The 13,338-nt window shown below is 41.8% G+C and overlaps 1 protein-coding gene across 1 annotated transcript in view; it reads left to right on the forward strand.

The window, feature by feature from the left end:
• The first annotated feature begins 10,726 nt into the window (after window positions 1-10,726).
• alx4b (ALX homeobox 4b) overlaps window positions 10,727-13,338 on the forward strand; it is a 44,446-nt gene continuing 41,834 nt past the window's right edge. The window contains exon 1 of the mRNA XM_088996949.1: window positions 10,727-11,369. Within this exon, the coding sequence (XP_088853075.1) occupies window positions 11,042-11,369 (328 nt within the window). The 5' untranslated portion in view covers window positions 10,727-11,041. The remainder of the gene's footprint in view (window positions 11,370-13,338) is intronic.

Raw genomic sequence — 13,338 nt, forward strand, 5'->3', positions numbered from 1 at the left:
TATTTTCAATTCCTGTGAATGGCAGTGAATGAGTTAACATTCAATGATGCCATTTTTGTTTTATATTCCAATCATACTGTACATCAATAGTGTAAAACTAGTTGTAATAATGGAAGTTTCCTTTGCTTTAAAGTATTTATGACCACAACATCTGCATATGTCAAAACACAGAAAATACGCAAATCACTTAAAAAAGAGACTACAGTGATACCTTGGCTTGCGAACTTCATTGATTCCCAGAAAGTGTGTGTGTAAGGCGAAAAGTGTGTATTCCAAAAATCAATTTACCATAGGAAACCATTAAAATGAGAACAATCCGTTCCCAGGTATTGTAATTAAAGACATAACCTGTACAATATACGGTATAATAAAGTCGTTTTATTTACCTTTGTGACGGTCGTTGATGGCTTGATGGAATGGATAGCTTTTTGCATAAAGTGAGCTCTGGGTTGTACATCTTAGAAGTTGTGATATTGCAACAGCAACAGATGCATGCAGACACACTAGAAACTTCATTAATAGCTGGTTCCCTTGCTTGTCTACTCTTCAAATTGTACAGAAGGCTTGTGCGGGTTATTTGTGGAGCCTGATTGATGGGATATTTTACACTTTGCTTTTGCACTATCAATAAAGTTGAAACGAGTCCAAATTTCAGTGTCTTCTATCCATTTTCTCACCATTTAACTTTTGTTTTTGTTTTTTTTTTCACTTGTTTTTTTGTTTCAAGCTCTGTCATCTCCCTTTCATGTGTGTGTGGGTGTGTTTCTGTTTCTGTAAACCCTCACCCCGCTCACTCACTGATGCGTGTGTCCTGCTGCGTATGTCCCCTTCCTCCTCTACCACGGATCTTGACCAATCACGTGCGGCTTTAACTGAAGACTGGGGGCGGGGAATAGAGGGAAAAAAAGCCTGCTGTCATTTCAGAAGCTCCAAGAACTGGCTCGTTTGCGAACGACACTTCACTCATTGTGGCGCGCCGTGTGTTTACCAAAAAATAGCTCGTATGCCAAGATTGTACTCTCGCGAATTTAACGTTCGTAAGGCAAAAAGTTCGTTAGCTAAAGTGTTCGTAAGCCGAAGTATCACTGTATTTGGATTGAGAAAATGACTGGATCATGGGAAAAGCAATCAATATGAAACTCTAAAAAAATGTAGGCTGAGTGATAAACAGGCTATACAGTTGGGTTAATACCAATTACACTACAAAGCCACATTAAAGCAACTTTTTTTGCCATCTGGCTGGTCGAAAAAATGTGAATATCGCAACTGTAAATCTTGTCAGTGTGTTATTTATTAGAGACAATTTTCGAATATGGGTACCCCGGAAGACCCTCAGGGAACCTTGGATGAATTGACAGATTGTTTTAGCCCCATACAGGATACAAATAGTCATCAGTGTTTTATAGTGTGATGATGGATTGATGGTGAGCGAACAAAGAATCCGTCCGGTACTTCAAATTTGGAGAAGTGAGATGAAGGCGGCACAGCATCTTCTTTGTCTGTCTGTCCGTTTGGTCCTGTTTATCGAATTATACATCAGTACAACCGCTGGCTACCCCCCACCCTCCATTCCTCTCATCGCAGTTTAATTTGATCAGAGTATCTGCTGATGCAGTGTGCCCCCAACTCATGTGAAACCAATTTGAAACTACGCGTCAAACTCAAGTGCATCTGTCCTCTGCGCACACATTCAGGGTGTGGTGTTGCCGAGAGGGCTGGTTGATAATTAACTGACAAATCCCAGCCAGGAACACGCATTTATGAAGTGTTCACAGATGAGCGTGCCCAAGATGACTGCTTATATGTGCCAAAAATCTTCTTCATGCCATCATCGTGGATCAACCATTTCATGTCTGAATTTAGAGTGGAATTTTATCAAATCAAACTCCCCTGCAGGTCATAAAATTAAACAAATCTGCCTTTAATTTAGTCGGCACCAAGATAAACCAATTCACGATGTTAATATTTTCGAGAAAGAAAAAAAAAAACAATTCCAAATGTGTCTCGAATAAAATGTGCCAGACAGAGAAAGGGATGCAGCATCAAAGGACTCCCTTTCAATATTTTGTGGAGCAGCCGATGATGAAATTTCATATTTACATGTCAAAGACGAGGCCACCGTGTTGCCCATCCTGTGAACATCACTTTTCAAATATACACATGTACGTCAAGTACAAGCAATGCTGACTGGAGGGAGTCTTTAAATAAACTACAGTCTGTTGCCACCACAAATAGGGAGCACGAATGGAAAAGACAACAGGGATTACAGCAGTAGTAGGAGAGGATGCGCTGAGCAACAACAATCAAAATCGGCCACATGACAAATGCACAACAAGAAGCGGCGGCTGCTCAATAGCGTCCTGCTAAGTCACCTTGAAGAGGACAAAAGTGGTAAAAAAGTATAATAATAATAATAATAATAATAATAATAGTCGAGTAGTTAGCACGCTGCCTTCACAGTGCAGAGGTAGTGAGTTCGACTCTCACTCTGGCTGCCCTGTGTGGAATTTGCATGTTCTCCCCGGCCCCGCGTGGGTTTTCTCAGGGTCCTCCGGTTTCCTACCACTTTCCAATAAACATGCATCGCAGGCTGATTGAACAATTGTCCCCAGTTGTGAGTGTGAGAGTGACTGTTCTATGTCTTTGTGTGCCCTGCGATTGGCTGGCAACCAATTCAGGGTGTCCCCTGCCTCGTGCCCGAAGACAGCTGGGATAGCCTCCAGCACGCCCTGCGACCCTAATGAGGAATAAGCGGTATGGAAAATGGATGGATAATAATAATAATAACAATAATAATAATAATAATAATAATAATTACATACAGTCCAACAAACAACAAAATTAATTTTTTTTTGTCAAGTGCTAATTACTGTTTTAAATAACAAACTACCATTCAAGGATGGCATAAAATTCCTGAATAGGAAACCAATATGAAATGGAAGAACTCATTCTGTATGTTTTCACACACAAAAAACACTAAAATGTGAATATTATTGAGGTACTGTTTGTCTTATTATGACGAATTTTCCCCAACATGGAAAATGTATATAAATATCAGGATTTATCGATATATTTCTTTTTAATTATTCAAAGGGCTGCTCACAGTGTAGTCCCCTCGAAGCTGCCAGTTGCCCATCCTTGGTCTACAGTGGAGGTGACAAACTTTTTTTTGTCACATGGCACTTTGGAGTTTTGTCTTCTCTCAAAGAGCCTTTGAAAAATCTCAACATGACTTATTGCCCTTGACAATTTGGCATTTCGATCCAGATTTTAGGCAAGGATCATGAAAGTTGTCAGACATGATTTGCTTTTTAGGGCCATATAAAATGATGTGTGGTGGGACATTGAATCTTGAGTTTGACACCTTGATCTACAGCAGGGGGTGCTCATTACGTCGATCGCGATCTACTGGTCGATCGCGATCTACTGGTCGTTCGCGGAGGTAGTACTGGTCGATCGCGGCGTGACAGTAAAAAAAAAACATTTGTCAGCCTATCAAACGTCCCGTCAGTTGATTGACATTCAGGGCAACCATTCAGATGACAACTGAAATTTTACCTTTAGGTCGCCGTGCATGCGTAAACAACGGCGCTAAACGCAGCAAAATTTACAAGCTAGTCAGCGAATTACCTCAGATTTTAAGCCCTTGCTAAAACATATGGTGATCAAAATGAGTGAGAAACCTGGATAAAGTAAGGGGGTAAAACATATTACTTTCATACGGAATGGGAAAATGTGGAGCGACATTTTTGGACTGTTCATGGACTTCACATTGACTTCACGCCGACATTGACTTCACGCCGAAAAGCCAGCTGAGAAAGAGAACGGTGGACGAACTAAAATCCCAGTTGTTCGGACAGCAGTCATTTTTCACTCAACATACTTCAAAAGCGAAAGTCGCCACCGAAGCATTTTTCCGGGTGAGTCACGCCATCGTTAAAAACAATAAGTCCTTCCAAGACGGAGAGATGGTAAAAGAAGCATTCGTTGAAGCAGCTGACTCCTTGTTCAGAGACTTGGACAGTTCTGTAATTTACTCACACAGGAAAAGTACCCCAACTTGAGGAAATGTGCCAAATCCTTGACAGCATTATTCGGCTCCACTTATTTATGTGAGTCAGCCTTTTCCTACATGAAGATCATTAAGTCCAAATACCGTTCCACCATGAATGATGAACATTTGGAAATGTGCTTGAGGCTGGCTGTCAGCATCTACTGTCCGGACTATGCATCCCTGGCTGATTCAATTCAGTGCAAGTCATCAAAGTAAACTCAGATAATTACAAAAAATGTTAATAGTTATTTATTATGTTATGTATATGTAGTTATTATGTGTGTTGTGCAATATTGGGTTACTCAGTTATGCAAGGTACATCAACATACATTGTACATACAAAGAATCCTTAAAACATTTGAAAATAATAATGATTTGCATTTTTTTCGTGGGTAGATTTTTCTCTCTCTCTCACACACACACACACACACACACACACACACTTGGTAGTTTTTGTAGGTAGCTCGTATGCTGAAAAAGTGTGAGCACCCCTGATCTACAGTATCTATCTAGTATTTGCCCATGCACCCAGAGATCGAGCAATCTTCATAGTTCCCCGCCAGCAAAAATTCCGTCAGTTATGACTGACGACAGTACAAAGCACACCAGCTGGTGTATGAATTACCACCATTGCTGTTGTTCCTTCAAATTTGACTGAGTTGCATCTGTTCACCATGAGCAGGCCATGCAGCTCTAGTTTCATGTAAAAGATTCGAAGATCCCTTTTTTTTCTTCCAATAACCATCTCCAACGGAATATGGCGTGTAAAAAAATGACCACACGCAACTCGCCTCATTATGTCGTTCGAACATGAAATGAATAGCCAAGGGGAGCCTTCTGCTCGAACATGAGGTCTGTGCCAACACAAACCGAAAGGCTTGCAAGGCAAGCACAGGCTACGCAGTGCAAGCAGAGACACTCAAAAAAATGCTCAATGCAAACGTGTCCAAATTATGATCCGTGGGCCATTTACGGCCCGCTTTCATTTTCTTGAGATGCCCACAGCAGATATTCAAAGTAATTTGGCATGGCCTCCATCATGTTTTGATTTTTTATTTTTGTTTTCAAAAAAGGCAATATGTGTCTCAATAGTTGGATGCTTGCAACATCCAAATCCTGAATCTAAGCCTATAACTGCAACTATAAAATTGGTTGAGGTAGACTTTTTAAAAATATTGTCAAACTATGAGCATCATTGCCCAATTTAAAATTTTTGGAAAACATGTTACAAAAACAAAAGGTCAACTTCCCTCATTTTTGTCACGTTTTGCGAGGTGGTGATGGCGGGTTCGGATCCCAAAAAGCAGGCAGGAGGGAGCAGGAGGTTGTTTGACAAATTGTATTAAAATAAAGTCAGCAGGAACAAAATGTAAAACATCAAAATGATCTGAATGGAAAAAATACAAAGTAGCAAAAGAAGACCAAAAGTAAAAGTCCGCCAAGGTTAAACAAACACGTACACGATGCACGCAGCAAACAAACAGCAAACAAACAATGAATCGGCACCGGATGATCGTGCCAGGTGTCCTTTTAAGTGTTATTGATTATAACGACCAGCACCTGCGAGGCTGCCGGCAGGGCTGACGTCGCTACCCGCTGGTCGCCAATCTGATCGGGACGACCAGCACCTGTGTAGGTGCAGGCGGGGCCGACAGCGCCCCCCGTTGGTCGCCAACCAGATCATGACAGTACCCCCTCCTTCAAGGGGCTGCTTCCAGAAGTCCCAACAGTCGCCCAAAAGGTCCACTCGCCAGGGAACGGTCGGTGGAGAGGGCAACCGCTGCCTCTCCAGCACACGACGGGCGGCGGCCTGATGGAAACGGGACTTTGCCTGGGGTGGACGAAGACGCGGCACGGATCGTCGTGGGCGTGAGTGCGATCCCTCTCGCACGTTCACGCGACGGCGCATGGCTCTGCGTGGACGTCGAACTGCCAGGCGCAGAATGGCACCCCGTACGGCCGTATGGGACCAGGTCTCGGCCGGACGCCGACCTGGGCGTGAACTGCCCGGCTCCGGGGGAACGAGACCAGTCCAGAGCCGCTCCGGGATCCAGCGGTGAGTGGGGTCTCGGACTGACGTTGACACGGACGTTGCACGGCTCGTCGTGGATGAGACTCAATTCGTCATGCACGACGACAGCGTGGCTGGACGTGGGCGTGCAATGCCAGTCACCCAGTGTCACCCTGCACGGCCACCTGGAAGGAGGTCTCGGCCGGACATTTACGTGGACGTTGCGGCTCGTCGAGTGATGCAATTCAAACTCGACGAGGCTTGCACTAACGTGGACGTAGCATTGCCAGGCACAGGGTGGAAATGAGACGGGTCCGATGTACCTGCGGGATCCGATGGTAGGCCGATTCATTCTGTCACGTTTTGCGAGGTGGTGATGGCGGGTTCGGATCCCAAAAAGCAGGCAGGAGGGAGCAGGAGGTTGTTTGACAAATTGTATTAAAATAAAGTCAGCAGGAACAAAATGTAAAACATCAAAATGATCTGAATGGAAAAAATACAAAGTAGCAAAAGAAGACCAAAAGTAAAAGTCCGCCAAGGTTAAACAAACACGTACACGATGCACGCAGCAAACAAACAGCAAACAAACAATGAATCGGCACCGGATGATCGTGCCAGGTGTCCTTTTAAGTGTTATTGATTATAACGACCAGCACCTGCGAGGCTGCCGGCAGGGCTGACGTCGCTACCCGCTGGTCGCCAATCTGATCGGGACGACCAGCACCTGTGCAGGTGCAGGCGGGGCCGACAGCGCCCCCCGTTGGTCGCCAACCAGATCATGACAATTTTAGCCTTTACATATTACCACAACCTGGATAACTGTGAATCCACAGAGTTAATTTATAGTAATAACATCCAGCTTTGAATTTTTTTTTTGACAGTAAGTTGAAAACTGCTTTCGGCAGTTATTCTATGAATACTATAGTCACAAAATTGCCCTTTGTTGAGATGAATAAAGAGATGGAGAACAATGTTGGTGTGTTTTGCGCAGCTGCCTCACATAGCAGAGGTGCAGGGTTCAATTGTTGTGTGGAATTTGCATGTTCTGGGGGTTTTCTTCGGGTACTCTGACTTCCTCCCATATTCCAAGAACATGCATAAGAAGGTATTGGAACACTCGAAATTGGCCCTCGGTGAGATGGATGGTTGTTTGTATTTTATAAACATCAAACATTTTTCTCTCCAATTTAAAGCAGATTCTTTACTTACAGACAGTGTAGGTTTTCAAATACCTAGTACATACTTAATAAACAAATTACTTGACAATAATTATAATATAATTAACAAATACTTAGTACAACGATTTTCTCTCCATCAACACACAATTGAGAAAAATATTTTGATGCTGTTTAATGTCTACAAACTCAATTATCACGCATAACATCCATAAAATAAAGTACAAGTCTTGAGGCTCTCTTTTTGTCCATGAAGAAGACGTGTGTCAAAGTCAAGGCCCGGGGGCCAAATCTGGCCCGCCACATTATTTTATTTGGCCCACGAAAGCAAATCAAGCATGTCAAGTGCCATGAAGCTTGGTAAAGTCCAAACCAAAATTTCAAATTGTCTGATGTAAACCACAATAACAGTCATTATTTTTACTTCTGATCTGAAACCTAGTTATTCATTATTTTTTGTGTGTTCTGTACGTAATATGTGAACAGGATTAAACATTCTAATGGCTTCCCCAAATTCAAAATGGCGCCCAAGAGTAAACCGTAACTACAATGTGGCCCGTGTCAAATAATGAGTTTGACAGCCTTGCTGTAGATGAAAATGGCTTACATCATAAACTACAAAATATTGGGTTGTTATGTTGACGATAGACTACAGTTTTTGGTCATTCAGCGCTAAATGAAACCACTTTATGCGAAGCACTTTAGACTGTCCCTGCAGATAGCCCGTCCTCAAAAAAATTTGGACGCGGTTCCAGCTTGAAGTCAAACAGGCAAGTAGCCATTTAGCAAAACGCTTTTAGAGAGGATGGGCGATGTATATCTGTGACAGATGAGATTGCTGCCTGAAGCACACGAGTGGTTTGGATTAAGTGAGCGCATGGGACAGGACTTCAACGGAGACCTGAATGACAGGTCTCATTGGAATCCAGTCCTATGGTGTTCAGGGACCATTTGTATACCTACCTCGAACTCCCTTAAGGTCTAATCGCTTTACTTTTTATTTTCGCACACATACACATACATCATGCCATCCATCAACGAAAATATTTCAAGAGGCTTCCTATAACCTCCTTGGCAGGGCAATAGAACGGATGTATGGGTCTCAAACAGTGCAAAGCTTGTAAACCCCAGAACCTGCTTCACTGTTGGAAATATATATATTTTTTATTTTACAGGGCATCATCCCCATATGCCCACAAGGCAGCAAAACTGCTTTGCATGCCACCACACCTGCGACCCAACATCTCATTTTCTCTCTCTCTCTCTCTCACACACACACAAACACACACGTTTTTATGCTTTTTGGGGACCACTTTTCGGATCATCACTTCTGGGGACCACCCTTTCTGAAACGTTTTTTTTATGTTTTCTTTATGGGGACCAGGTTTTTTGTCCCCATACGTCAAATGGTCCCCAGGACGTGACTGTGTAAACAGGTTTTTGTCCCCACAACCACATATAAACGAGAGCACACCCGCCCACACCCCCCCCCACACACACACTTATCCAAACTATTCCTAACACACTTAATCTCTGTCTCTCTCTCTCTCTCTCACTCACTCACATGCAGCCACACAGACGAGCATTCTATTCCACTCACCCAGGCACGTAAAATTGTTTCGAAATTACAAAGTGAAAACCAAGAACACAATGCCATTGTCTTCCCCCAAAGCAGCTGTCATCTGTGGCGCAAATTTGAAATAAATTGAAACCTTTTTTTTTTTAAATCAGCTGAAGTTTTTTTTTTTAACAAAGTTGAAAACCTTGCCAGGCACTTTCTCCTCGTCTCGTTTCATGCGCGTTGTTGTGAAGAGGGCATATTACATTTTCCATGACATAATGGAGGTGAATTTTACGTGAACACGTATGAGCACGTCCCCCCCCCGTGTTAAATACCACGGTAATTCAAATATGTTGCTCACGAATGAATTTTAATAGGGTGTGTAATTAATTAATTAATTTCGAAGACGATATATATATATATATATATATATATATATATATATATATATATATATATATAATATATATAATATATATATATATATATATATATATATATATATATAAAGCAAATTAAAAAAAAAAAAAAAACAGAGCCCAAGTGCCAAAACAAAATGGCCTCCAATAACAAAGCAAAACGCATTAGCAGGCATACAGAGTCAAGCGCTACTGGGCTCTCAGTTCAGGGGACACACCATGATCTGATAAATGACAATTTCCCCAAAACCTAAAATTGCCATTGGTGACCAAAACCCAAAGAGATGACTCACTACGGGCGTTTCAACTCTCATATATATATATATATATATATATATATATATATATATATATATATATATATATATATATATATATATAGTGAAAAAAAACGACAAATCATAAATAAAATAAATGCTAAAGTGCTTTTAGCTTTTAACATGGAATATTAATTAACTGCTTGCGAAAATGGCCAGGTGTATCTTTAGTTTTTAAGAAACATTTTGCTCGCAGCCTCATTCAACTCATTTAAACGATTTTTGCTGGATTTTAAGAACCGTTGTAAGAACCACATTTTTAATGGAGACAAAATCTCAAACAAAACAAAAATTAATCGCGTGCTGACATTTCAGGACGAATCTGGAATAACACGAGTATAACAGACCTGGTCTGCATTCAAGAGATAAACACGGGGTTATATTTTCTCATTTAATTGTTGTTGATAGATATTAAGTCATTACCTTCGTTGACTTTCGGATAAATTAAGGAAGGAATTGACGAGAATGTATTCAATTTGGCCACAGACCCAACTTGTCTCCTCTAAACGATTTAATTCTGCCTTTTATAGCCTACGTCGTTTGAGCAAGCCAAACATCTCAACGAGCAATATTGGTGTGATGCTTTATACGTAATTTAATATTTCAACTGCAGCTGGAGCTCAAATAAACTGACTGCGGGAGTTTAGCGCGGTGACCATTGTGCATCGTGGAGAGACGTATGCATGCAAGGAGACTCGCAAATACGGCCTGGTGTTTGCGATCATTTATTTAACAATCGAGGCTTTTTGGAAAACCAAACAAACAACCTATAGGAATGATTAGCGTAATTTTAATCACGATCAAATAATTATCATGGTATATTGATGATGAAAAAGTCGGGCAAAATTTAGTCTTGATCCCCTTTTGTCTTCCTAGTTACTTTGCGTTTAAACAAACGCAGCGTATGAATCCCTCCAAATAAGAATAAACAGCGCGGAGTTTGCAGCTGTAAGACCCGCAGGAAAAATTAAAAAATCTGAATTCACGTACGCAATGAAAGCTGCTCCATTCATCTTCTGATTGCATTAATGTCATGTGTTGCGTTTCCCACGTGTTTACCACCACAAAAAAAAATCAAGAAAAGAAAAAAAAAAGAGGAAAATACACCCCACCCCCGCCCTTTCCTTGTTTTTGACCTCCCATCGGAGCATAATAGCGCGGTCAGAGCGGAGCGGGCCTACTCGGAGTGCGTGCGTGCTTGCAGCTTGGAGGTCAGCGCAGTTCTGCGTGACGCTTTTCCACTGCGAGCTCCTTCTGAGGCATCTCGCTCTCCTTCACAGAGAGTTTTTTTTAAAGCATTTGTTCACCCCCTCCACCCCCTGACTCTAAAGCAGTCCCAGATGCGCCTCTTTGAGCGTGTGAGAGCAAGGGCGCGTCAGTGTGCATTGCGTGGAAGTCCAACGAGAGCCGAATAGAAGAGGGACAGGGAAAGAAGACCAGCTTGGATTTTGCAACTCACTTTTTTCCTTGTTTTTTTTTTTTAATAAAACTTTTTTTAAAAGGTATGAACGCAGATACGTGCGTCTCATACTGCGACATGACTTCAATGGATGCCTATTATAGTTCGTCTGCCTCGCAAGGTCGCGAGCACCAGGCGAACCCGTTCAGGACATTCGGCAGCAGTGAAGCCAAATACAGCCCCACTTTCGGGGCAAGTAAAGCGCAGTCCCGGAGTCCTTTCCAGACAGAGTGCCAATCGCTGGATGGAGCGGAGGGAGACGGCCCTTTCCACAAGTACCAACTCTTCATGCAAAGACCCACCTGCAAGACTCCCCCCGAGGGCGGCAAATTACACACGGACGGAGGCCCCAACGGCATCCTCTCTTGCTACGGTGAGTTGACTTAGACGGGCAAAAAGTCCGGTGCGCATTATTGCGCAATTATGCGCCATGCAATTTTTATTCTTATTCTTTTTTTTTAATCAAAGGCAAATGTTTAACCGAGCTCTAGTAGAGAATTAAAAGTGATATATGAGAAAACAGGGTAATATATTGTAGGTGTTGCAATCCGATTTTTTTGTGTTCCCATTCACCAACTAATATTGAATCACACTGATACTGACATGCCTGTCGAAATCCCTGGGATGCCTTCCAAACTGCAGCCGTTAAATACAATATAATACATATTGATTTATATAGCGCTTTAACAACAGCTGAAGTGTAACAAAGCGCTGAACGTGGACAACTATCATATAAGGAAATAAAGCAGTCACAAAGAGCGTAATAACTAGGGAGTTAAACCAAGATCAATATACAGGGCAAACACTTAATTACAGAATAGAAAATGTATCAATGATTCAATGTTATAATTAGAGCTACAAATAGATACACAGCACTAACATACACACATCATATATGAATAAATACATAGTTTATACACATATAAAATATTGCTATGTCGTTATGTGTAGGTATAAAATAAAAATGACAAAAAAAAAATCAGTGAGTCTCCAGGCAGTGTGCATTAACTGATGACAACATGAGCGTTATGAGTAATACTTGAACTCTCCAGAATATTTTTATTTTAATACATAGTTTTAGTGTACATGAGCACACAATTGGAATATAGACTTGTACATTTTTGTGTTTGCAAATATAGAATATATCATGTCACTGAAAAGCTGTTATCATGGCTCATAATTTAGTTTCTGTTTTGATCAAACGCCTATATTTTACAATGCTTACTTGCCATCTTCATGCTGGGGAGACGCAGCACAGTTTGCACTCGGCTATTTAAATACAAATAAAGTTTGCCAATACCACGCATAGCAGAATGGCAATGTGCAGAGTCATCTACTTTTTAGTGGGGAGGCTGTCGCCAAGCTTGTTTGCAATCGTGCTATACTTTGGTGAGCTGATCTGGCAAATGCAGAGACAGAACTGTTTGAACGCATTCATTAAACACAGTATGCGTCCAAAGAGAGAGAGACTGCAGTGTTATTACTGAAAATGTTGCAGCCAGATGAAGGCAATGTGACTTTGGGATGGACAATTTTGGGGTCGAGTCAAAGCCTCAGGCATCAACATGTTTGTGCTCTTATGTGTGGTCCAACACATGAGATATATTGCTCAATGTTGATATTTTATCTCCTTCAAAATGACAAAAAAAATCTTCTGATACATTCTTGTGTGTGCCAACCTATCAACCAGGCTCTTGTGAATTCTTCGGTTTTACAGCCATTTTACTTAATATTACTACAGAGATTAAAATATTAAAATTGGATAGAGTGAAACATTTCAGTGTTTAGATAATTGTCAGAAATGTAACTTATGTCCCTATGCAGTGTTTTCGTCTGTGTAAGCTCTCAGTCGTACAGGAGTGGTCCATCGATGAGAAGGTTTCTTCAGCCGTCATCTGTACAAAAGTGAAGGTTTCGGACGTTTCGCCTCCTATCCAAGAGGCTTCGTCAGCGAACTAAAGTCTGACTGGTCGTATCGGCCCCATTTATATATCCCTAATGTCCAGACCTGGTGGCGCCGGACACAGCTATGATAGGTCCCTACTCTCAGGTTGGGGGGGGGCGCGGGACCCCCCCCCTGTGGCCCCACTGATTGTTCCTACATTCCTGACTAACGATTGGCCTATTACACCCACTCCCCCCGGTATCACCTCATCAGCATAACGACCCTCATCAGCATTGCGAAAGTTGCCTAACCTGTTTTGCCTGAGCAGGCTATTGTATGAACGATCCAAATTGAACCTCACACCACCAGACCGGTTTAATGAAGGATTTTGTTGTTTTATAAGAATCGCCTCTTTCACCCCCCTTTCAAACCATCTATGTTCTTTCGCTAAGATTTT

This window comes from Hippocampus bargibanti, linkage group LG05, assembly GCF_051943395.1.
Source record: "Hippocampus bargibanti isolate YZ-2025 linkage group LG05, ASM5194339v1, whole genome shotgun sequence".
Classification (NCBI taxonomy): Eukaryota; Metazoa; Chordata; class Actinopteri; order Syngnathiformes; family Syngnathidae; genus Hippocampus; species Hippocampus bargibanti.